Raw genomic sequence first — 27596 nt, 5'->3', positions numbered from 1 at the left:
TGTCCCAATATACAGGGTGTCTCAAAAATATTGGTACAAACATTTAGGGGAGGTAGGTAACATCAAAAGGAATGTGAATCGCATAGGAACCCATAATCGGAAAGTAGTAGCAGAGGCACAAGAAGCAGAAATGACACAATTCAGTATTAGCGGCAAATATTTATTTGACATAATATTAACAAAGGAGTACAAGATGGATGCATTTCATGATGTTACAACAGATGCTCGAAGGTTCCACCATGAGACGCGATGCATGCGTGACACCGACGCAGCATGGATTGGTGGACACGGTCGAACAAACCTGGAGTTTCTTTTACAGTAGCAGCAGCGAAGATGAGTCTCGCCACGAGATCCATTTCCGTCTCCACAGGTGATTCACACACAACAGATTTGAGGGCTCCCCCACAGAAAGAAATCAAGGCTCGATAAATCAGTTGAGCTTGGGGGCCAGGCAACGGGTCCACCACGGCCAATCCATCAATGCCCAAAACGCCTGCTTAAATAGTCACGAACACACCTTCCATAATGGACAGGTGCCCCGTCACATTGAAACCATATGTTGCGCCTGGAGTACAAGCAGGTAGGCCCAGAAGCATGACACCTGATGTTGAGGAAAGGGTGTTAGAAAGAATAGAACAAAATCCAGGAATTTCGGCAAGGAGGGTTACTCTGCAAGAGCGTGTACTGAGTCATAGCAGTGTGTGGCAAATTTTACATTGACCATACCTTCTAGTAAGATCCCGAGTCACAACTCGAGCAAAATGTGCCAGTGCACCATCATGCATAAACCACATGTTCTGGCATTGCTGAAGTGGAACATTATCATCATCAAGGAGGTCTGGAAGAACATTCTGCAGGAACTGAAGGTACAGCTCTGCTGTTAGCCTGTTTGGCAGAAAGTGTGGTACCAATTAGATGGTCTCCTAGTAGTCCTGCACAGACATTCAACGAGAAACAATGCTGATGTTGTGACTCATGAATTGCATTAGGATTTTCATCGGACCAAACGTGACAGTTGTCAAAATTAAAAATACCATCACGACTGAACCCAGCTTCGTCAGTGAACAAAATGTTTTTTAAAAATTGGGGGTTGCAGGACACACTGTTTTTGCATCCACTGGCAGAAGTTCACTCTGGGAGTGTAGTCTGTATTGCTGAGACCTTGAACATGCTGGATATGGTAGGAGTACAGTAATTGGTGATGTAAAATTTGCCACACACTGCTATGACTCAGTACACACACCACACACACACACAGGCTTCTGTGTCATCTGATAATTTATATGTTTCCTGTGCATTTTTCTTCTCTGCCATGAGTCTGATTAGTTCCTCTAATATCCATTTTAGGACTATATCTTGAACAATATTTCTTAGTTGGTATGAAAAGCCTAGTAGTTTCTATGTTTAATTCCTTGAATGCTTCCCATTTAGAATTTGCTGATAGCATTATATAGAATATGATGTTACCATCAGCAAATTCTATACTATACATTGTATAGTATAGAATTTAAAAACTGTCTGAGACCTCTCTAGTTACACTTACAAAATCAAAAACCCTTCCCATTTCCCTTGATAGTTGTTACCTCTTTAACTAACAACCACACTGTGATCACTGCCACTGGTTCTTTGAGCTGCATATTCTTAATGCAAGAATAGTCATAATCACATCAAGAATATTATTCTTTCTTGTTGCCTTTCTAACATGCTGTTGCTGAAGAAAACAGTCATCCAATAAATCCACAAAAGTCTTGCTATGTGAATGACTAAACCACAAATCCAGTCAATATATGGAAAGTTAAAATCTCCCATTATAAGACCTGATTTACTGACCTACTCTATTTCTTTGTACAGTTGTTCATTGTGTGCATCAGAGTCATTAGGCCTGTTACACATTCCTGCTGTCATTTTTGCTTTTCCATTGTTTATGTCACACCAAACTGACTGAACATTGAACTGGCCAAGTATGTCAACTGGTTGCACTGCCTGAGATTTTGTGCTTCTTGCCTATAAGCCCCCCACCCCCCTGAAACCCCTTCCTGTTGTTCAATGATAATGAAGCACTCAAACCTGCATTGGTATAATTAAGTTTATTTCTGAATGTAAAATATGTACAGAATGGAGTCAAATGTCTCGTGGTATTTTCAACAAGTCCTTATTGCTCGAAATGATCTTTTGTGACACTGATATTGCAAAGACAGCTGTCACAGAAGAAGTGGTAAGAAAATTCCACAAAAAATTTGACTCCATTATGTACATATTTCCAATTTGAAAATAAATATAATTTTACCAACATAGGTTTAAATGCTTTTTTATCTTCAAATAGACAGTTTCTGTCTGTATTTCCCCTTAAATTATACACTTATGTTGTTTTCTTTAAACATTGAGTGTTTTATTTTTAATAATTTTACTCAGCTGTATAAACCCTCACTGGTAGCACAATCAATTGTTATAATCTCTGTTCTTTCCATTACAGTTGGAAATGACCCAAGTTCGAATCCTGTCAATAATGTGAAGAATTTTTATGGGTCTTTTCAAAGTGTGATTAAGTTAGTTAGGCTCAGGTGAGGGTAGCATGGATTTCCCTCTGGAAACCTAGACTTTTCTTCCAGAAAATGCTCTGATGTGCCTAAAATCTAACAACAACAAATTGGCTGTATATAAAAAGAAGTTAAAGTACATAATGCATTACATTTCTGGCATGTTAACAAATAATAATAGTTCACGATTTATAACAAAAAAAAAAAAAAAAAAAAAAAAGCAAAAAACAATGACCTTTATGCATGAAATATAAAATTTATATATATAATATATTACATGTAAATGGAGGGACAAAGAAATAATAATTGCTGGATTTGTATTGGTCTGATTTTAATGAAATTTGGGATGGCAGCTTGACAAACCTTTTTGTAAGGCCCAACTATAAAATTGCATGAAAATCCATCTCCTGAGATCCAACAGATGGACATGGTGAAGACACTTGCATTCCACACATATGCTAAAGTGATTAAAAATATGCTGTTAGCCAGCCTCTTAGTAGAGGATTTTTTTTCAAATATTTTATATTTTATTTAGTTAAAATTCCTGCTTTAAACTCTTATGGGTCTTTTTTAAATATAGCATTTTTATATAGCAAAGTGATGTATAAAATATATTTTATATAGCAAAGCAAAGCAGCTGTTTAATGCTATAATATATGGAGGGGGGACTGAAATTTTATAAAGATTTAAGAACATTACATATAATATTAATTTTCACCCAGCAGCAATGGCATCCTGAATACATTGATATAGGGCTCACTGGTGTATATCTCTCTCTCTCTCTCTCCCCCCCCCCCTGAAAAATTGTTTTTCTCATAAATTCTTTCATTATTCCAATGCTTGATCTTTTCCTAATACATTACAATACCTTTTTAACTGTGATTATTTATTTTTAATGAAAATGTAAATTTAAAAATATATTTTACTCTTTTTATTTTCAAAATAAAATTTTTATTAATTCTGTTGAGGGTGGGTGGAGAATTTGAAATCACCTCCAAACTACCGCACTTCAACTGAATGCATTGTTGGGAAAGTAGACAAAAAGATGTTAATCTCAAATTGGAATTTAATGAAAAGTAGAATGTTCAAGTGGGCCTGTAAAGCCTGACACATCACTGTTGCCAGGTTAAGTTTACATCTACTTTTATAGTTCCTCTGTTTAGGGATTTCTTTCCAAGTGATTTTTCCTTTACAGAATTATAATATATAGTTCATGAATTGCTATTGATTTTCTTTTCTTTTTTTTTTTTTAACCATTGCTTACTTACTTGGTACATGTATATAATACTTGGAAGTTTAAAAACTTGTTAAAACTTAAAACTTTTTAAACTTCCAAGCATTACATAAATGTGCCAAGTGTAAGTGAATTCCAGTTGCATTAAATATTTAGTTTTGTGTTATGAATATTTAATATTTAGTTTCTAATTTTAAATAATTTTTGTTATGTTTTTGTAAATATATTTTTTATAAATATTTTCGTAATGAATATTTAATATTTATACTCAGTGTTATGAGTATAATATATCATAACCATAACAAAAGTGTCTGTAGCTTCACATTACAAATAATGATAATGTGTGGATTCAACTTTTTTATATATACTTTTATAATGATCTTTAAAATATACTGAAGCATTTTTTCTCCCCGTATAACTTTTTTTTTTTGGTATTTTAATAGTCCGATGCTTTAATCTGTAGCTTCCATATCATGTATAATACCAAATAGTGGTGTAGATTAAAAACATTTTTATGTATACTTGTGAAAAATCTCTAAAACTCACTAAGGCATTTTATTCCCATTTAAAATATTTTTCAGTATTTTAACATCTATTAGAACATACATAGAATGAATTGGGAGTTAGAAATGGACTTTTTTATATTTTGCATTAAATTTTTTTAAATAACTGTTGATGCTCTATATTTTACAAAATATATATTTAGTTTGTCGCTGTTTATTCCAACTAATTATGTATGAACCATTACAGAAAATCTTCCCGAGCAAGTAAAATCACAAGAATATTTAAAGAAATTCTATGGAGTACTGGAAAATAATAATAGATTAAAAGCCCACATGGACACAATCCTAAAAGGAACGGCATCTTGTACTGATATTGAACATAGCGTTGTAAGTTAAACATTTAATTTATTTAACACTGTATAAATGTATTACAGGAGGGCCTCGATTAACGCGATTAATTCGTCCCGCGAGCGCATCGCGCGCAAAACGGAAACGCATTAATCAAATATAATAACCAATAGGAAAAATTATAATTGGTCCTTGAACTTCTGGAATGTCCATAAAGAATTTTAAAAATACCTTTTAAATAACTTTTTAACTATATACAATGTAAAAGATAATGAAAATAATTATGGAATTAAATGTTTATTGCATAAAACAGTGGTTCCCAAACTGGCCGCCACGGAATATTTTAAATTTTCGAGGGAAACACAGTTATACTCGACATCTGTCGGACACTGCGCGAACTACTAGCTTGAGGTAGTTCACAGTTTCATTTCTTATTAAGTTGTTTGGACCTAACTACTAAGCGGAACTGTTGGGTATTTTTTTTGGTCCGAGTGTGCCTTGAAAAAATTACTGAGCACTAAGAGCGCCGTGAACCAGGAAAGTTTGGGAACCTCTGATATAAAATGCACAATGAAGAAATGACTGTTGCGGAAATATTTCAACAGTGTTAACTTTCTCTTTTCATCAATCAATTTCCGATAGCCGACAACAATCTTCTCTGGGCCCTGGCAAAATAAATATCGCGTACGAAAGATCAGATATGAAAGATTTCATCTAATTCTTTTACCGTTATCTCCTTCGCGGTAACATTTTCATCTGGCTCATTTAAAAATTTGAATTTTTATGCAAGTGTGCATTGACTTTATTAGCAGGAGACAAACAAGTAAACACATCTTCTTCCGATGGAACACACCGAGGCGGGCAGCAGGCAAATGTTTGTTTATTGACCATACTACTCACGGTAGGCTTAACGCGTAATTCAAATCTTTTTCAACTATCGCATAAAAAAAAAAAAAAAAAAAAAAAAGGGATCGCATTAACTGGAAATTTGCATCGTGTAAAGTGAAAAGTGGTATAATTTTTCAAATAGCGTTAACTGAAATTTGCGTTAATTGAACTCGCGTTATGCGAGGCCTTCTATATTTTAATTGCTATTCTGCAAAAGCATGCTATTCTTATGCTATTATACTTATGCTATTCTGCATAATACTTATGCTATTCTGCATAAGTGTGTGTGTGTGTGTGTGTGTGCGCATGCGTGCGTGCGTGCTTGTGCTTGTGCTTGTATGCAAAGATGGTGATTACCATGGTATTAGGACCTGCAATTTGTGATCAAAAATTTCAGTGACTGTCTTTTTATCTTGAAATTGTAGCAGGTTTCAGCTTGTCACATGTTCAGTAACTCATCAAAACATGATAATACATGATTCACCCATATATCTGCAGTCAACTGAACTAATGCATTGAGCAGGAAATGTTTTATGTTTTGTTCAAAATTAGGTAAAAATGCAATAGAAACCCACAAAATGTTAAAAATATCTTTAAGAGAAGATACAGTTTGTCATTTGAAAGCCTTTCCATGATTCACAAAGTTTAAAAGAGGGCTTTGTCTGTTGAAGACGATCCTTACTGCCCTTCAAAAACCAATGCCCTATATGCTTATTTTCATGATTATCTGATTAGTAGTGATCATCATTCAACTATCTGCAAAATTGCTAGTGAAATTAGCATTTCTTACAGGACATGTCACTTTAAGCATTTGATTTGGGAATCTGATGCATTTTCAGCAACATTTGTGCCTTGCTTCCTAACAGAAGATCATAATGAGCAGCACAGTCTCACACAACAGGTCTTTGTATGCAAAGATGGTGATTACCATGGTATTAGGACCTGCAATTTGTGATCAAAAATTTACATTCAACATCATGCTGCTGTTGCTGTTTCTTCTATCCATCCACTATTAGTGGTGACAAAAGTCCAGTTCTCTTGATGGAAGACTGGGCTTGCTAATGCCTAAAACAAGCATGACAATCTTAATCAAACGTGTTGATCATGGTGTTTTGTATTTTTTGACTCACAACATTTTTCATTATGAATTTGCCCTGCATGATCACAATGAACCTAAAAAAGTGATTGTTTAGCTGTCCATAAAGTTGTTAGTGAAATTAAGATTTATTTAGTTTTTCTCTGCAGTTTTTAATTTCTCAGTAGAACTGTTTTCAGGATTATTACAAAAAACTTCTGTGTTGATTAAAGAAAACTGCTTGTAGAAAATGGCTGGAAGATTGGGCTTCAGCAAATTAGCACTTACATCATCACAATGCTCCTTCACACTTGGCACTTTCTATTTATGAATTTCATGCAAAGCAGAGCATCACTGTGGTCCTCCATCTACCATGCTCACCTGATTTAGTGCACAGTAATTTTTGTCCCCTTTCCTCCCAAAGTATTTTGATCAAGATAAATAACTGGTGCAGCGTACCATTCAACATAAGTGGAAGTTATTCCAAAGAAAAGAAATAGAAGGGATAAATGGAACACATAATTTGGTGAATTTTTGATGCTCAATTGTGTGATGAATGTTGGCTATTTTAGGCATGTGTCTGTAAAAAAAAAAGGTGGGGACGGAATAGCATGCTAAGAAACAGAAAGAAAAAAAAGAGGGATGAGGAGGAAAACAAGTGTTCTGGAACAGCCATTACACAGAATTTTTTTTTAACCTGACAAAGAGATCAAATACCTGTCTTTACTTTGTTTTATAAATGTTTTATATTTTATTTTTGTTTTATATTTTTATAATGCTGACTTTTATTATTATTATTATTATTATTAACTATATGGTGCAAGGAAGCCTGAGGCTTATGCTGCACCAGCCAAAAAAAAATTTCTGAATTACCCCGAGAGAGAGAGAGAGAGAGAGAGAGAGAGAGAGAGAGAGAGAGAGAGAGAGAGATAGAAGGGAATTACCAAGAAAGAGAAGAATGATGATATCCAGCTCAGGACCCTGGGTGTGCCAAGCCCATACTTACCAGATGTGAGTCCCTGGGGTTAGTGTCAAATGCATATGGTACTGAATTGCCCACTGTTACCTAATCCCTGTGAAATTTAAAAGCTTTTAAATTTCTTTTCATGATTATATTTTATCTATATATTTCAATTAATTATTGCCATAGCATATCAAGGCAACATATATCCAAAAAACAAGTGGTGACAAATTACTGGATCACTTCCACTTATGACCATTAAGAATTCTTCACATATATAAATGCAAAGAAGAGAAGGACAAACTAGATCTGACCCTTATCTAATGGATGTGGTATAGTTTTAGATACGCCAGCTGGAGTTGCAGTTGAACTAAACAGTTACTTTGCATTGATATTTACAGAAGAAAGACCCTTTACATCAATGAGAAATTATGGGAGTGAAGTTGAAAAAAATGTAATTGATGAATGTTGCCCATGATGTTTCATTAAATAAACATGTCAATCACAGACATGTTTATTTAATGAAAAAACTTTCAAGCCTACAGGCCAGTAAGGCTCCTTGGGTTGATGGCATATATCCTATAATCTTAAGGGAGGCAGCAAGTGAGTGCATTGAACCATTGAGGCTAATTAGGAGAGCATCACTTGACTCAAGAGTGATTCCATTGGATTGAAAAAGTGCTAATGTATATCCAATACATAAAGGCGGTTCTAAGAGTGAAGTGGGAAATTACCCGCCAGTTAGTCTAGCTTCAGTAGCATGGAGACAATGATCAACTGTGGAATTCAGAATCATTTAGATAGAAATGGAATTCTGAAGGATGCTCGGCATGGTTTTTTTAAAGGGAAAATCATGTTTAACTAATCTGGTTAGCTATTTTGACAGGGTCACTCAAGAACTGGAGTTAATTAAGGAGAATAATTTCGATATTGTTTATTTAGATTTCAGCAAAGTATTTTTTTATTTGATTTCAGCAAAACATGAGCGGTTACTTTATAAGTTGGAACAGGTTGGAATCACAGAGAAAATCCTTATATGGATGGCTGGGTAGCTTCAGGGCAATGGTTGTTCCTCACATTGGTTATGATTACCGCCAAGCAGAGCTTCAGAGTGTCCTAGATGGACTTCAGGGATGGTCAGAAAAATGGCAGCTATGCTTTAATCCAGCAAAGTGTAAAGGTATTGCACCTGGGGAACAGTAACCCCAAAATAACTTATACACTTGGAGTTGAACTCAAGCTGGTAGTGGAGGAAAGAGACTTGGGTATTACGATATGGTCAGATATGAAGTTTTCCGAGCATTGTAGACCATTGCAAGGAAGGCCCATGGTATCCTATCGATGATTTAGCGAACATTTGCTAGTAGAGATAAGGATGTCATAATCCTATTGTATAAGAATATTGTTACACCACACTTGGAATACTGTGTTCAAGTGTGGAGACCACACCTAAAGGAAGACATTGTGATTCTTGGAAGGGTCCAGAGACTGGTAACTTGGCTGGTGAGATCAGCAAAAGGGCGTCCATATGAGGAAAGACTATGAATATGGGGGTTGCCGAGTTTGGAAACTCGGCACCTTAGAGGAGATTTGATTGAGGTGTTCAAGGCTCTGAGAGGCATAAGTAAAATGAATGAGAACGAAATTTTCACAGTCATAAATAATTCTAGAACTAGGGGCCATAATTTCAAGTTACCGGGGGGGGGGGGGTAGATGTTTAGACTGAATTGCAGGAAGTTTTATTTTAGCCAGCAAGTTAATGATTACTGAAATAAGTTACCTACATGGATGGTAGAGGCTGACAGTTTTGGGAAATTCAAAGGTCAGCTGGTTAATTACCTATGCGAGGATGGAAACAAATGGGTTGTCTATTTACTTTTCTCTTATTATTTATTATTATTTTATTTTTATTCTTATTTTTTATTTTATTTTATTTTATTTTTTATTTATTTATATATTTTTTATGGCTGGTGCAGCATACGCCATAGGCATCCTTGCACTATGTTGCCATTACTAATATTAATACTGATTATGAGAGAATAGTCTTAGTTATTTTTCTCCTGATCAGATATATTTGGATAAAGTGTGTTGTTCATTATTTACAAACAGATGGTCAAAATGCCTAATGTTAGCCTTAAGTTTCCTGAAGAACTGTAGGACTGAAAAACTTTTTTTAAGTTCTTATTGATTACCACTGTGCCAGTAGTTTTTCCAACAAACAGTAGGTCATTTCCAAAAAAAATAGGTCAGTCACAGACAAATCTGTGACTGACCTTCTAATAAATCGTATCCTAAATTAATTAAATATAAATGTATGTGCTATAATTCTAAAACAGCTGTATGTATATTTTACATTACTGTGCTAATTTCAAAGTTTGCACATGGTACTAATTTTTACTACCCTGGTGCACTCTCTCTCTTCTGCAGATCAACGCTTGCACGTGAGAGAGAGAGAGGGAGAGCGAGCGAGCGCCACTATGCTGAATTTGCGTCTAGACCTTTATTATATTGACTCTTATGAGAGTGTATGCTCTTGGTATTTTGGCACTCATATTGGTAATCTTAATTTTTTTATTTTCTTGAGATATAATTGTGATTGAGTTTAGTAACTTCTAGTTACAGGCAAACTGTACTTTGTATATTAGTCATTTTTCTGCCATCTTTTCTGAATGTGAAAGTATAAGCTATATTGAATTACTAGCTCAAAAGAAAATACAGGCAGTCTCGCTTTACGAGTTCCCAGATTTACGAGTTTTTCCCCCCAAAGTATCAACAAAATCGAAAATATGAACATTAATTGTATAAAATGAATGTTAAACATTCATAAATACTGCATTCCAAACCACCTCCATAGCTACAATACAGTGTACCCCGCTTTACGATATTAATCAGTTCCAGAGACACCATCATATTGTTAAAATATCCTACTATGAATCCAATAACACGTTTTGGTAATTCGTTTCAAGATCTCGGAAGTTGAAATTTCGCTGTATAACTAAGCTATTTATTTCTCAAAAAAGTAATTTTTTAAGGTCACAAGCGTGACCTTAAGGCCATCTAAAAGGTCGTGAGCGTGGTCTGTAAATTGTATTAGTTACCAATTCAAATCATTAAAATGCACTACACTTTCATCGTTATCATATGTTCCGTTATAAGAATCAATTTTAAATGCCTTTGTGATATTTTTGTAAAGCACATTTCTGGAGGTCATCACCATAAAACAATAAAAACAATTTGCACTTTCTAATTTATTGGGGCTTTTCAGTTACTGCAAGCAATTATAAATGGATAATAAACTTGATCTTGCCTTTGCGGAAATACCGATAGCTAGAATTGTGTGATTTTTTTTCATTATTATTGTGAAATGTGTTTCCCCTCTACTGAAATCTTCAATTGCATAAAAAACAAATAAATATTTAGAATCTTTTCTTCATTCTTTTTTTTTTTTTTTTTTTTTTTTTTTTAAGCTTTGTAAACTTATTACTCCACGCGAATCATGTTAGTTGCAATTTGTGTGTGCAGTTAAAAAATGCTTATGCATGTAATCGTGAAATTTAAAATTAAAAGAGAAGATTATCTTGGAAACAAATGCCTCTTGAAGCATTTCAGAAGACGACTCCTTGTGCAACAAACCAAGTGCCAAGCCAATAATGAGTGATCGTGATCAACGAGTGTGCATTTAGTCGATGATGTAGAAGAATAAACATTCTTTAACATTTGTAAGTTGTAAATAATTTCTCTGTTATTATAATTTGCTTGATTTTACAGGCTACGTTTTCATTTTTTTTACAGGCTACGATTTCGACAAATCAATGATTTTACAGGCTACGATTTCGACAAATCAATCATTGTTTAAACATAAACTAATTAGCTAACTAATTTCATTGCTGAGAATGTAACCCCTATTTTTAACCTTATGTCTATGGGAAATAAATTCCCGCTTTAAGAGTTTTTGCTTTACGAGCGTGCACTAGGAACAAAATAACTTGTAAAGTCGAGAACTACCTGTAAAAATAAAGTAAAATTTGAACAGATGTTCATTTTTAAATGTATAGTAGGCTGCTTGTTCAGTAACACCATTTGAAATGCAACTGCCCACCTTTATGTGTGCTAATGAATGCTGCCAACAAACAGGCATATCAGATCGCCCTATCCAACCGCTTCGAGATGCTGGCCGTGCCCGAGGATATAAATGAAGAAGAAAAGCAGATCTCTGATGCCATCCTGGAATGTGCCAAGCCCCTATGTCCACCTGCCCGACGTCGAACGCAACCATGGATATCAGACGAGTGCCTCGACCTCGTGGACAAACGGAAACAGGCAAAGTTGGTCGACTTTGAACGGTACTGGCAGCTAAACCGAGAAGTCCGACAAAGAATGACAGCAGAAAGAGAAGCATACTGGAACCAAGTGGCAGACGATCTTGAAGTGGCAGCATCCAAGAATGAGTACCGCACTCTCTACCGCACCCTCAGATGTCTGAGTGGAAAGACCAAATTGACTAGTGACAACATCAAGAATGCTGATGGGACCTTCGTGCGATCACCATCCAAACGCCTGCAACGGTGGAGTGAATTCTTCAAAGCTTTGTATAATCACGACCCACCTCAGGGACCGCCAGCAACAGCACTCTCGATCGAACCCCCGAGGTCTCCATGGTTGATGTTGAGCCTACAGTAGAAGAAGTGAAAGCAGCCATACAATCCCTGAAGAATGGCAGGGCACCAGGAGTGGACCAAGTCACCACAGAAGCGATCAAAGCCGGGGGAGATGTACTGCTTCACCGACTACACTCGCTCCTCAAAACCATCTGGTGCACTGAACAAATTCCGCTAACATGGAGGAAAGCCATTATCGTACCAATCCACAAGAAAGGTGATAACCGGGACTGCAAGAACTACCGTGGCATCAGCCTCCTTTCCATCATCGGAAAGGTCTTTATGAAGATCATCCAGTCAAGACTGCAAAAACATCGCGAGCAAACCAGTCGAGAAGAACAGGCAGGATTTAGACCCGGGCGAGGATGCTGTGATCAAATCTTTGCCATTCGTCAGCTGATGGAGGAGAGGATCTGGTGTGGACAGCGAACCGTCATTGTTTTCATTGACTTTAAGTCTGCTTTCGACTATGTCCACCGGCCTGCCTTATGGAAACTACTAGAGGTCGAACATGTACCTCGAAAAGTCATCACACTCCTCCAAACTGCATACAACGGTTTAACCAGCCAGGTGCGCATCCAGAACGATTTATCTGAGGGATTTACCATCCAAACTGGAGTCCGCCAAGGGGATGTAGCTTCCCCGTTGCTTTTCAACATCGTGGTCGACGCCATTATGAGGCAAGCATTCAGAAATAGACAGGGCATACAATATGACAAGGATCACTATGTGACTGGCCTGATGTTTGCTGATGATAGTGCTATCCTTGCCAGTAACGACGCTGAAGCCACGGACATCCTCTACGACATTGCCCGGCCATACGGTTTGAAGATCAATGCTAGTAAGACAAAGGCCCTGACAACAGATGGGTCGCAAGCCACCATCTATCTCGAAGGCGTCCAGATCGAGCAAGTGCAGGACTTTAAATACCTTGGGTCGCTGGTCCAGGAGAAGAAAGTTGCATCCACCATGGAAATCCACAGTAGAATTGGACAGGCGGCCACCGTTTGCCTCGCTCAAATGATGTCTGTGGAAGAGGACCAACATTTCCACGAAGACTAAAATCCGACTCTTCCGGACTTTGATCCTGCCCATTCTTCTTTACGGATCGGAAACATGGATTTGTCTCAAGTTAGATTTGAACAAACTTGAGGTATTCCAAATGCGATGCCTGCGGCAAATCTTGGGCATCTCTCTTCGCGACCGCATCACTAATGATACCATCCGCGGCAGATGCCAACAGCAACCAACCATTGCCGACCAAATCCAGAAGTGAAGGCTTAGATGGTTTGGCCACGTATGTAGAATGGGCACGAACAGAATACCATCCAGACTCCTTTGGAGACAACGACCCACCCAATGGAGCATCCAACGGACCGCGCCTAGGAAAACGTGGGCCAAGCAAGTGGAAAATGACTTGAAGAGCCGACGTCTCGACCTTAACCAGGCCAGGACTGACGCCATTGATCATAAGGTATGGAAGAACATCACAGAGCAAGTCCGAAACCCTGTGGCACCTACAGCAGCATACTGGTTGCATGGCCAACCGCCTCCCCCAGCTGCCAGCTAAGGACCAAAGAAGAAGAAAAGAAGAAGAATGTGTGCTAAATTGATAGGATCTAAAAGATATGTCATCATTACTTCACTGTAGCTTTAAATTCTATTTTCTCATTGCTAATATATGTAAAATTACCTCTAATTTTGCTGTGAATGTTGAAACAGTTAATAGTAATAGTAATCGTGGCATGTGATGCAAGAAAGCAAGTGTATTACTTATGTAGCATCAGCCAAAAAAAAAAAAAAAACACACAACCATTCCCTCTAAATGTTTGTCCAGTTCCTCCATAAATTTATTTAACCTATCAACTTCCATTACTACAACTATAAGAATGCTGATAAAGCAAAACAATTGATGCAAAGTGGTAGGTAAAATTTTTGGTGCCCGGAACCTAACCCAGTGATTTCCGATTAACTCCATTATATAAAGGGTTCCATTTGTGCCACTCCCTCCAGGAACCTAACTCCAACGTAAATCGAGGCCTACCTGGTTGCCATTTATGCAATATACTGTAATGTGACTTTGGCCGATTTTTATTCCCTCTCTCTCTCAAACTGTTAATTACCTCCAATTTTATTAGTTCTTTGCCGTAATTAGTTGTCTTAACTTTGAAATGTGTTAAATGCTCTGATTCTTGCAGAAAAAATTCCACTAACATAGACAGGATTTCATCTTGAGCAAGTATAGATTATATATCCTCAAGTATGAATTCTCTGCTCTTAATTACAGCATTATTTACAATCAGTGATTTAAAGAACTATATAAAAACAGTTTTCCACAATAAAATATCTACTTTATCTTTGAGTTAGACTTACTCAAAATCACATTTTGAGATGATTTGTTATGTGATTTTATACAGGCTGCTTCTACCACTTATTAGAGTTTCATGAAAATCAACTTTAAGTTTAACAATTTTCTTACAAAATATTGGTTGTGATGCAATTATAAATTAAGTGGCCAACCACGGAAAATTATTATGGATGAGAATTCAGTAACTATTTTAATAAATCTACCTCTGCCAATTAATTTTGAAAATTTATTTATTAATTTGCTTATATTTGCCATACTCTGTTTATGTTTGTGTTCATTTTTTGTAGTGGTTATGATATGCATTTGAAAGTCACTCTCGCAGATGATTATAGTGTGACTTAAGAATTATTTCTGTGCTCTAGATATAGGGAATGTGACAATTGAAATTTCAACTTGATGCATTAAAAAAAAAAAAAAAAAAAAAAGGATCTCTGAGAAAACAGAGTGATGATGTGGAGTAGATTAAAACTGGAGACTCTGTAGTGTCTCTAATGTCTTTAGTAATATTCCAGGAGATGTATTTCCAATGAAGGTCTCAGATGTGAATCAGCAGAGTTTTGGTTTAACTGGGGAAACTGGAATCTATATTGTAATAAAGAGCATGCACAAGGTCTCAGCAATAGAGACTACCCTCCCAGAGTGAACTTCTGCCAGTGAATGCAACAACAATGTGTCTTGAACCCCCAATTTTTAAACAACATTTTGTTTACTGACGAAGCTGGGTTTACTCGTGATGGTATTTTTAATTTTCATAATGGTCATGTTTGGTCTGATGAAGATCCTAATGCAGTTCATGAGTCACGACATCAGCAACATTTCTCATTGAAATCTGGGCGGGATTATTAGGAGACCATCTAATTGGACCACACTTTCTGCCAAACAGGATAACAGCAGAGCTGTACCTTCAGTTCCTGCAGAATGTTCTTCCAGACCTCCTTGATGATGATAATGTTCCACTTCAGCAATGCCAGAACATGCGGTTTATGCATGATGGTGCACTGGCATATTTTGCTCGAGTTGTGACTCGGGATCTAACTAGAAGGTATGGTCAGTGGTAGATAGGTAGAGGTGAGACTGTAATATGGCCTCCTAGATCACCAGACTTAAATCCTATGGATTTTTGTGTCTGGGGTCATGTAAAAACCTTGTGTCTGGGGTCATGTAAAAACTTACATCATCACAATGCTCCTTCACACTTGGCACTTTCTATTTATGAATTTCATGCAAAGCAGAGCATCACTGTGGTCCTCCATCTACCATGCTCACCTGATTTAGTGCACAGTAATTTTTGTCCCCTTTCCTCCCAAAGTATTTTGATCAAGATAACTGGTGCAGCGTACCATTCAACATAAGTGGAAGTTATTCCAAAGAAAAGAAATAGAAGGGATAAATGGAACACATAATTTGGTGAATTTTTGATGCTCAATTGTGTGATGAATGTTGGCTATTTTAGGCATGTGTCTGTAAAAAAAAAAGGTGGGGACGGAATAGCATGCTACGAAACAGAAAGAAAAAAAAGAGGGATGAGGAGGAAAACAAGTGTTCTGGAACAGCCATTACACAGAATTTTTTTTTAACCTGACAAAGAGATCAAAATACCTGTCTTTACTTTGTTTTATAAATGTTTTTTAAATTCACTTCTGACATTAACACAGTTGAGGAATTGCAGCGTTGGGTTGAAGGAGCCTTTCAGCAAATCAGAAATGACCCAGGAATGCTTGAGAGGATTTGCAACTCAATGCAGAGAAGACTACAAAGCTGCATACGGATGCAAGGACAGCATTTTGAACACCTTTTGTAACATCTGTAAAATCCTGTAGTGTTGAAACCAAAAATTAAAAATGTATTTTCTTATGTTTAATAAAACCACCCTTAGCAAAGAATTCACAGCTTTTTGCTAAACTACTGCTCCCATAGTCAGTGGCAGATCTTAACAGAAAATGTGCATTATCTCGAAAACGGTTCATTTTTGGCCTGATGTTCACTGGGACCATCATTTTTGAAACACCCTGTATATTCAGAGGTTTTTGATAAATTTTGAAGATTAACGATGTGCCAGGTCTGTTCTCTAATAATTGTCTGAGAATATGAAAATTAATCTTTTTCTTTTTTTTTAATTGTATTTGTTTTATAATAAGCAGTACCTTGTGAAATACAAGAAAGATAAGCTTTTAGATATCATTAAAGTCTCAACTCAAGATGTAATGTACATTTCATGTAATCTTTCCAACAGACATTCCTAGTTATATAACTGCTGCTTTAATAACATCAACAAAACCTATTAATGTTAGGACTTCAGCTGAAACTTGTGAAATATGGAATCTGAATAGCATTTTTAGGTGGTAGATGACTTTCATCAACCGGTGAAATACCACCACTTTGCTTATTGGAGGCTTGAAGTGGTGAAACCCATGTTTAGTCTCTAGAACAAAGTTTCCTGCATCCCCCTCCCCCCATACTTCTCCTTCAATCCATGCATGGTACTAAGTACTATAGGTTTTGATACCTTTCGTGTTTGGGATTTTCATTAAAAAAAAAAAAAAAAAAGCATCGGCAAAATGTGTGCTTCTATTTTTTCACTCAAGTACTCTTTCGCAAGCTAGACAGCTTATTGTTGTCAGTATTTGCTGTAGTTTTACATACACTAATTTATTTTAACTTACTATAAAGTACTATTCATCAGGGAATTTTAATATATGCTGGTGGTTTTGTACGATGATCCTTTCTAGAGATGCACCATATAATTGATGCCATAATTTTTAATTTATTTCCATTTTTATTTTCATTTACAGAGCATTTATAGCCAAATAGATATTAAGGTTAAGTTATGAAAAATTAAAGTTTTACTGCATTTAATTATTTTATTTTCTTTATTTAACAGCCTAGCTGTTAAATAAAGAAATACAGTAAAACTTATAAATTTAAATATCTGTTAGAATTTCATTGGTGTGAATTTTAGTAAAACGCATGTGCAATATTCACTTTTGATCTTCATCTTTAATTATTTTTTTCATCTGAAAAAGCTTTGTCATAAAAAAAATCTTACAACCATATTAAAAAAACACCTGTAATTTTCCATAGAGTTTGGTTTCCTATTGTTTTTTTCACCCATTTAGTACCTTGAGCTTTGGCTGTATGGGAAAACTTTTTTTTTGGATAAGACTTGATTTTAATGATTTTTTTATCTCATTATAATAATGTCAGAATTTAAGAAAAAAATAGTTTATCATTTTAAATTCACTTAAATTTCCCATTTCATTTCTTGGCTGTTTTCTTCAGAAATCTGATTATTAAAGTGTAGATATGATCCACCTGCCATAGTTATGGTTTTTTTGCACACTCACTAAATGATTAACCTTTTAACTACCATTTGTGACATTAATTTTTTATGGGAAAATATATTCTGAATAACTGATTTATAAATGAACTGGAATAAGATGCATTTGACTGTCAGTAATTTTATAGCAGTGATAAACAGCAGGCTAGCTTTGTTAAAGCTTGTGGGAAGAGAAAATACAATATGCTGTAGGGTTTAAAAGGATAATTCTATGAAGTAATTGAAACTGGGGAACAGAATGATCCCTATGATAGAACATCAAACACAATGAAGCATACGAATAGAACAAGGAGAGAATAGATTTGTGCATAATAAGACTCTTGCTCAGATAGCAGGCATATGCCAGACTATTTCAATTTAATTGTGGTCATTATTGTAATCTTTTATGAAAACTATTCTTAGTCCTGACAATATAGTTATAACTACATTTGTCTTATAACTTATTGTCATGACAATATAGTTAGGACTTATTTATCCTTGGTTTTACTTAATAAAATTTTATAAAAAAATAGTAAAAATTAATAAAATTAAATTAATAAAATTTATCACCATATCTAAAGGAGGAAAAACAATACTAATGTTTTTAAGATTCTTCCTCCAATAAGTAAAACTTTTCTTCTTTTATAATATTATTTAGAAAGAAGTGCTGAAGTCAGTTGGATTGCCAGTTCAAACAAATAGCTTTTACATGATAGTTAAACAGATGTTGGAGAGGGTTGCTCCTGTTATGGTTGATCTTGCAGGTGTTAAGCAGCTCCTGCATTATGTTAAGGATTCCCTCTTTGGAGAAGGTGATATAGATATATTGCTAGGTTTATTCAATTCTGCTCATAGAGGTCTCCAACTTCTTCATGTGAGTATTATAATAACATTCAAGATAATTTTAAGTTACTTCTTTGTTCTGAAATTATAAACAAAACTTTTAACTTTGTATGTCTATTAGGGCATAATAAATCCCACAGTTACTGGAGCTGGAGTGATTGCATTTAAGCAAACCATATTTAGGTTATGGGTTTTGTTGTCAGTTTATAGAATTGTAGAAAAAAAAATTCTATTCCAGTTTGTGGAGAATGTGATATTATTATATTTTATTATACACTCTTTTAAATATAACTTACAAAACCATATAATGCTGTGATAAGACTAATCTGTACAAGTAAATAATTAAAACAAAACAAGTTCCTTGTAGTATTTCTATTTCTTCTCCCTAATAAATAACATTTAATGAACTGATTTTTATTTAGAAAGTATCTGAGTTCGGTGTCGAGTTATTTTACTGCTTTTAATATATTAATGATACGTTTTCTGATAATACAAAGGTTGTTACTGACAGTAACCAGGGTGTGCTAATTCATTGTTTATTCCCAGAAAATCTAGTTAAACTAGATTTTCTGGAAACTAGGCAGATGGCTGAAATTTCTCATTGAAAGATGCAAAATACTGCACTTGGATAGCAGTAATGCCAAAATAACACACCACTGAATCGGCAGTCAGCAAGTGCACTTATTTTGAATTATTCTGTCATTTGCAGAAAGTATTCTAGAGCATTTGTTCCATAACCTTTGGATTTCATGGACCAGTAAAATTTCCAAAAAAACATTTTGGGGACTGGCACAGGAACCCCAACCTTTTTATTTTGTCAAATAAGGATATTAAGGAGAAAAACAGTTATGTTATAGAGAGAAAAGTTTAACACAATATAAGTAGGAATAATAATCTCCTTATACTGTCTGCGGTGCTAACTGCATCTTTATTTAAATAAATCTTCTTCTCCCTTTTATCTGTAATTATTTTTAACAGTTTTAATTTGCTAATGTTTCTTTAAATTGTTATATTTTATTTAGTTTATTAGTTATTTATGTTATTGTAGAAGCTGTGAATAATATTTTAGAAGTGTTCCATAGGAACTGAACTTTGTTCAACAAACTTTATACACAAAGGGCCAGAAGGTTTTTTGTTTTTGATTTCTCTTATTCATGCACGTTGTTCCTTTATGCTATAAAACAACATCATTGTATAGTGCAGGATATCTTGGCTGTTGTGATTAGCTAATAATTTAGTTATTCCTTGAATTCATTCAAATTACCTACTTCCATAATAACAGATGAAAGTTTGTTCCAACAGTCAACCACCTGGCTGATGGCAAAACTACTGACATCTATTCTGCAACCGTCCTTCCTCAATTTGAATTTAGACCTCATCTTGCATGTATTCTGAGCAAGAAGAAACATATCATCAACATTATGAGCTTGCTGAATCCATTCAAAGCCTTAAACAATTAGATCACTTCACAGGGACCTAGTCTCTAGATGCTGCAGATCAGCACATAACAAGAGTACCAGCTCGCTTGGTGGGACTGATACTATTTATCTGTGGCTCTCCTTATTTTTGCATTGAGGTGCCTCCATAGCCAGGTGGGAAGGAGCAGCAGTGCGTAGCACACGCTTCTTGATTAGACTGGGGTTCGAGCCCATCACCACCAAATATGGAGGATGCAGAAAGGTCAGGGATTGACCACCGCATATCCCGGAGCAATATGGCCTTAGTTGCTAATGCTCCTAAAAACCAAATAACAAACAAAACAAACAAACGTTATTTTTACATAAAAATATTTTCTTTCTTTCTTTCTTTCTTTCTTTCTTTCTTTCTTTTTTTTTTTTTTTGAAAGCAGGTGTTATGTATTGAGTTTTAATTGACCAGTGAGATACAAAAGTTGTCTACTCCACTGATTAAAAAATATTATTTTAAATAATGAATCTACTTTGTAAATTACACTAGTGTTTTTACTGTGGTTTTTATGGAATTGTAAATGAAATTCAATTTTCCTATAATTTGGAATTCACTTTTCATCAGTTGATATTGTTGGTTTTAATGTTTTAAAATTGAAATAATTTCATTGTAGACACTGTCTTATATCTTCTCTGGTGCGTTCAATGCTCAACAAGTTTATGAAGACCTCATTGGTTTTTTGAGAGCAGAGGATGAACATGCAGTTGATCTCACATTACAAACATTAACAAATATTGGTAATGAAATGGAAAACCATCATCCAAATATTTGTGGGTAAGTTATAAAAATTGTGCAGATTTGAAATTCTGATTGATGATGATTACTTTATATAAATATCTTGCATACATATATATTAATATTCATAAAAACTTACAAAGAAATTCATAAATTATGATTCAGTAAGATGTAAATAATTACATTTTTTAGTTAGAATACAAGTTATGTGCTAATGTACTCTTAAGTTATTAAATTAGGTAAATGCAATGAAAATATTGATGTTTCTGAGAGAGAGAGAAAGAGAGAAGGAAATGATAATCTACTGTGGGTGTAAGCCGTAAAGTTTAGGGTATAGTTCCTTTTCTCTGTCCGAGGGCCATTAATTGTTTGTCGTATACTGTGGAATGATAACTGAATTTGAATGTGTGTTTAAAGGAGATATTATAAGATTATTTGTTGATCTTTTTCAAATATGCCTATTTAAATTAATTTCTCTCATGTTTTCTTACATTAATGAACACATTATGAATACCAGCACACCAAGAAAAGTTTAATTATGACATTTCTTGCATTGGTATGGTCAGATTTTTTTGGAACTTGAAATTGAACAATGGTAACCCAGGCTAATCATTATTAAAGCAGCAATTCTGTTTGTGTGTGATCCCCACTGGAGTATGTTAAAAGAATTTGCCTGAAGTTTTGTACTTACATTCTTACATTTAGTGTAAGTAGAGCAGCAGAAATCATCATTTCAGAAAATAAATTTAGTGCAGATATTTTGCACCACCTTTTTCATTTTCTTGATCTGGGGCTTTTTATAATATATATCTGTGTTAATAGTGGCATTCATTAAGCCACCCCCCCCCCTTTAATGGTGATTCCAAACACAAAAAAATTATTAGAAACTATAGTACATAGTAGTATGTATGGGATAAAAGTTAAGAGAATAGAAGATTGTGGGGGGGGGGGGTGAGAAAAATATTAAAAATGTAGGCGGGTGTTAGTTACAGCCGTCGTTAGGGATTATGATACCAAATATTAGAGGGTGCTTTAGCCAATGTAAGGGGGGGGATGCGACGCCTATGTGATGCTTAGGGAGTTCAGGTGCTCCTAATATTTTTTACTATCAGTGCACTTAAGTTCTGAACATTCCTCTAGTTTAATATATCCGTCTAGTGTTAAAATAGGACAATAATCTCGTATATCCTGAAATTTTAAAAGAGGGGGAAATCACCCCACCAATAAAATATCAAGATTTGGATTAGCATTGTATTTTAGTTATGCTAATTAGCTTAAAATCTCTAACGTGCAAAACCTTTCTTGATTCTACAACTGATTTTTCTCTGGTGTAAATGAAGAGTTAGCAGAGAGAGAGAGAGAGAGAATGAGAATTATTTCAAACAAAACATTTAATATAACAAATTAATAAACAAAATACATCACACCTTCCATCCAAGAAGATTAAAGACATGAGCATTCTAATATAATGTATGCTACATTCACGAGAATAGGTCAACATAATAATTAGTTATAGTGGTCACCCTATTATAGTAATTTCTCATAAATAGCCATTGTTATTGCTTTACATTGAAAAGGCATTATTGGAAATATCAATTCTTTAGCCATATTAAGTTACAGAATAGTAAGAAACACAAGATATACTGGGCATAACATTAAGAAGAAATCATCGTTCCTTATGGGTAAGAATTCACATGATTATTCTCTGTTCAGTTATCAATTCCTCACAATCCTTTCACTCTGATGAAAAGGGATTCTTCACTTACCCCATTCTTCTCTCTTGCTCCCTTGCTGTCCTCTCATGGGCACCTTCATCTAGAGGAACTGGGCGGCGGCCTTCTCCTTGGTGATGACACAGACACCATACCACAAATAAATACTGTCACAACATTTTTCGTGCACTATGGTCAAAAACTGCTTCGAGGACACCTCCCGACACTTCTCTTTCGGCTCTCTTGAACCTTTCACTTTTCCTTTCTCTCTTCAACTCTCTTGGGTCTCCCAGGACCCAGTTTTTTAAAGGGAGGGCATTCTCCAGATTTTACATAAATCTAACATCTGATTGGATTCTCCAGTACTCATCTTGTGCACCTGGATGGCACGTGATGGAAAAGGAATGATCATAATGTCCCCCCCCCCCCATCTCTATCAATCTGTCCGGTGACTACCCGAAGTACCAAGTACATTTAATAAGATTATATCAGCAGTTGTACTACATTTGGTACAACTGCTGATACCCATACATTTGAATATCACTAAAGGCATGTGATTTATGTCCTAGCTAGTAACATAAGGCTTCTCTGTTTATAATAAAAATTATTTTAAGAGACAGCTCAGTAGAACTTTGTGAGAGTTTTATGTACTACTATGCTTCGTTATAATGGAGTTGATAATTGAATATTACAAGTAAAAGATTCTGTAGAAATCCTTAATAAGTGGGCATAACAAAAGAATAGGGGAGTACTAAAAGAAGGTTAATTTTGTAATAAGAAATATGTAAAAAAAAGGGGGAGGGGGGTTTTAGAAATAATTAAAACAGGCAATTGGATGAATTTGTAGGATTCCTTAAGGTACCAATTTAATTGACTTAATAAATGGTAGCAATAGCTTAATTTTTAGTACTCACCTTAATATAAACTGCAGTTGTATTTAGAATAAGTGGAGTGAGAATTAGCTAAAATTGGAGTTAATATGGGTGAGCTTAATTGTTTTGAACAGAATTAAAATGCGCTCAAGGAAATAGAAGTGCACCTCTTCATCCTTGGTTGTCATGAAATAAATTGAAAAAATTGGAACTTGAGAATGTAATCACAGAGACCAATAGCCATAACGATTAGCTTTTGTATTAATGTCTTCAGTTGGTAATAGCGAGGAAGAGAGAGCGCTTGAATTAAAAAGAATTAAATTTAATTCTTTTCACGATAGATTAAAGTATACCCTTGAATTAGAAGAAAACGGACAATTAAATTTTCTTAACCTAACTATATATAAATCCGATACTAATCTCAGAACTAAGATCTTCAGGAAAAATACCCACACTGGGAAATACTTACATTATGAATCACATCACCCTGTAATACCAAAAAAGTGGTCTTGTACAATCAAATATACAATGCCATCAAATATAGTTCCACGCAGAATGACCTATTTAATGAATTACAATATCTCACAGAAAAATTTACATCCAGGAAATACCCCTTACAGTTGATTCAAAAAACAATTTCTAATGTTCAAAATAATATCAATAAGCCACCCAAATATAACATATACAACAACACATGCGTAGTTCTTCCTTATCATATTGACCTTGCTAGACAGTTCCGGCAAATTTTAAAAAATACTGATTTTACACTCACATTTTCTACATACAATAAATTAGGATCCATGTTCAACTCTTATAAAGAAACCTACAAATACCAAATCAGTGATATGAACAATATAGTATATTTAATAAAATGCCAACAAAAATGTAATGCATGTTATATTGGAAGCACCACTTCAAAATACAGTTCTACAAAAACATCAAACACACGAGCATACTAGATGACTTTCATCAACCAGTGAAATACCACCACGTTGCTTATTGGAGGCTTGAAGTGGCGAAACCCATGTTTAGTCTCTAGAGCAAAGTTTCCGGCATCCCCCTCCCCCCATAACCACACCCCTCTAGTAGATTCAGCAGTTCCCATTATTAAATTCAAATCCAGTTTCAGAATTTACCAGTATGAAGCCCTAATCATAGAATGGTTCCGACATCATTCTAAATTTAATGTATTAAATGCAAAACTACCATATAATCTCTCCCCGGCCTGGAATCTCATGCACCTGAGATTCCCGCATGCATCAGAGAGCATCACGGGAACTTAGATTCTTTATATTCACGTGCTCTCTCTCTCTTCCTCACTATTACCAACTGAAGACGTTAATACGAAAGCCTGTCGTTACGGCTGTTGGTCTCTGTGATTACATTCTCAAGTTCCAATTTTTTTCAATTTATTTCATGACAACTAAGGATGAAAACGTGCACTTCTATTTCCTTGAGCGCATTTTAATTCCGTTCAAAATAATTCAGCTCACCCATGTTAACCCCAATTTTAGCTAATTCCCACTCCACTTATTCTAAATCCAACTGCAGTTTATATTAAGGTGAGTACTAAAAATTAAGCTATTGCTACCATTTATTAAGTTAAAACAGGCATAAATTAAAATTCCATTATGACAAGTTAACATTAGACTTGAATATCTGTAGATTGTAATTTTTTCCCCCAACACATGCAAAAGATTACAAGTAGAAGGGGTATTTAAGGAAGAAGAAATTTGAGTTTGGAGTTGAGAGCATATCAGTGTTGACTAGTTGAAGCATGTGTTCGGATTGGTTTGGAAAAACACTGGTGGGATTATACATGCACAATTCAGAACAGTGCCCATAGAAAAATTGATAGAAAACTCAAGATAAATTGAACATGTGTTCAGTTTATATTTTTTCAGTGATGTTAGTTAATGGCCATTTTTTAACTAAACACTAGTACAGTTAAAATATGGCCATTAACTAACTTCAATACCTTCCTTTAATTGTTCCCCCATCTGTAGATGTTTCAAATTTGGGAAGAGTATTCAGTGACAGGGCAGATTTGACATTTTGGAATCAGTACTTGTTTAGAAGAGAAGTAATTCTGAGAACAAAATAGGAAACTTAAGTTTTTTCCTCTGCTTTGGAAACAGTATTTGGCATATGCCAAGAAAGATTATAAGTCGGTTATCCCTAGTAAAAATAGGTTGATTTTTCTAGAAGTCTGAGTATTGTTGAAGGTGAACATGGAAATAACAGGATCTTTGTTGCAGTAAATAAGACAAGACTGAGATTTAGAAGGATTGAATTTAACTAAAATTGCTTCTCCCAACTGGAGAACTTCTGAAGCTTAACATTTATGGATTTTGGTATTCTTTAGTCAATTTGTATTTTTGTCATTTGGTAGTAATACAGATTCCAAGTTCCCTTCTTATTCTGTGCAGTATCAAGATTGAATCCATTAATAACTTTTTTTTTTTTTTACAGTTGTTGCGGGCTTCAGTATAGGCAGAAATTGTAGCCGAAGATTTGATTACAAACCACTTGTAATATATTATATTTTAAGCTTAGCATTAGTATTAATAAAGACATATGATGCAAGAAAGCAAGCTTATACAGCATCAGCCAAAAAAATAATAATAAAATAAATCACATTACACACATCCATTTGTTCTAAACGTTTGGCCAGTTCTTCCTTGAATTTCTTTAAGCTATCAAATTCCACAACAACAGATGGAAGTTTGTTCCAGCAATCAACTACTCACTGGCTAAAGGCAAATTTCCGCACACCTGTTCTAAAACTGTCTTTCCTCAATTTATGCCTTCCCTCAGGTTCGTAATCTGAGCAAGAGGAAGAATTCCATCAGCATTCAGCCCGCTCAACCCATTCAATCAGATCATCTTGCAGTTGACTAGTCTGCATTTTGCAGAACTTAAGCCTTTCTTGGTAAGAGGACCAGTTCATTCTCCTCAACAATCTTGTTTCCCTACTTGTTCTAGCAACTCTATATCCTTCCTAAAATGAGCCCTCCAGACCTGTATACAGTATTCAAGGCATGGCCTGACCATTGCCTTATACAAAGCGATAATCATCTCCTTTTCCCCACTGACAAAATTTATGGATATCATTGATGAGATCCCATGACCTGTTCTGACAGCCTGTCTGCACAGCTCAGAAAACTTTTTATCTGACTGCACAATTATCCCCTGATCTTTTTCATTCTGTACCACCCTGAGTGTAGTACCACATAGTTGGTTTGTTTCTCTGGGGTTATTTGAAAATTGGGCAGCCCATCTGCCCAATTTTCTACATCCTGTTGCAGTACCACACTGCCATTACTGTCATTAACAACCCTGCCAACCTTAGTATCATCTACAAACTTGGATATAATGCCTGATATACCTTCATCAATATCATTGATAAATATACAGAACAATGGGCCCAAAACCGAATCCTGGGAACCTCCACTAATAACATTAGTCCATGAAAGCAGTGTCCATTGATTACCACTTCTGTCTTTTCCCATTCAACTCTTTTATCCATTGTAGCAACTTTCCCTTAATGCCATAGTTTTCCAATTTGTACAGTAGTCTTCCATGTGCAACATTATAAAAATCTTTCCTGAAATCCAAGTATATGAGAACAAAATTATTTTTTGCATCCAGTTCCTTTGTAACCGCATCATAGTATCCAGTGTAAAATTGCTCACACAAGGCTTCCCCTTAACAAACCCATGCCGTGTCTGAATTATTACTTCAGTCTTGTCTAGATCATCCTGCAATGCTTCTTTAACCAGTGACTCCATTATTTTCCCTGGAACAGAAGTTAAACTAACAGGTCTGTAATTACTCCTGTCACCCTTTGATCTCCTTTTCTGAAAAGTGGATACATTTGGACATCTCCAGTCTGTGGGGACCTCATCTGAGTCCAAGGATGCTGTCATAATTATGGCTAAGGGTTTGTTTACTTCCTTTGCCGCCTCCTTTAATATAATAGATAGATCCCAACCCTCCTAGGTGCCTTTCTTATGTTTAACTTCAACAATTTCTCCTCCACTTTGCTCTCAGTTATTACAAAACCATTAAGTTCTCTG

At 35.3% G+C, this 27596-nt stretch overlaps 1 protein-coding gene across 4 annotated transcripts in view; it reads left to right on the top strand.

Moving 5' to 3' along the window:
* The window catches only part of LOC150078026 (sister chromatid cohesion protein PDS5 homolog A-like), a 797139-nt gene that overhangs the window by 455780 nt on the left and 313763 nt on the right, over window positions 1–27596 (top strand). For all 4 annotated transcript variants that reach the window (XM_090384327.1, XM_090384329.1, XM_090384326.1 and 1 more), the window contains exons 17-19: window positions 4522–4661; window positions 18547–18762; window positions 20812–20972. In XM_090384327.1, the coding sequence (XP_090240453.1) occupies window positions 4522–4661; window positions 18547–18762; window positions 20812–20972 (517 nt within the window). The remainder of the gene's footprint in view (window positions 1–4521; window positions 4662–18546; window positions 18763–20811; window positions 20973–27596) is intronic.

Source organism: Mastigoproctus giganteus, chromosome 11, assembly GCF_048544385.1.
Source record: "Mastigoproctus giganteus isolate SK-2022 chromosome 11, ASM4854438v1, whole genome shotgun sequence".
In the NCBI taxonomy this organism is placed as follows: domain Eukaryota; kingdom Metazoa; phylum Arthropoda; class Arachnida; order Uropygi; family Thelyphonidae; genus Mastigoproctus; species Mastigoproctus giganteus.
The sequence above is the reverse complement of the archived record's forward strand: the minus strand, read 5'-3'. Positions and strand labels throughout refer to the sequence as shown.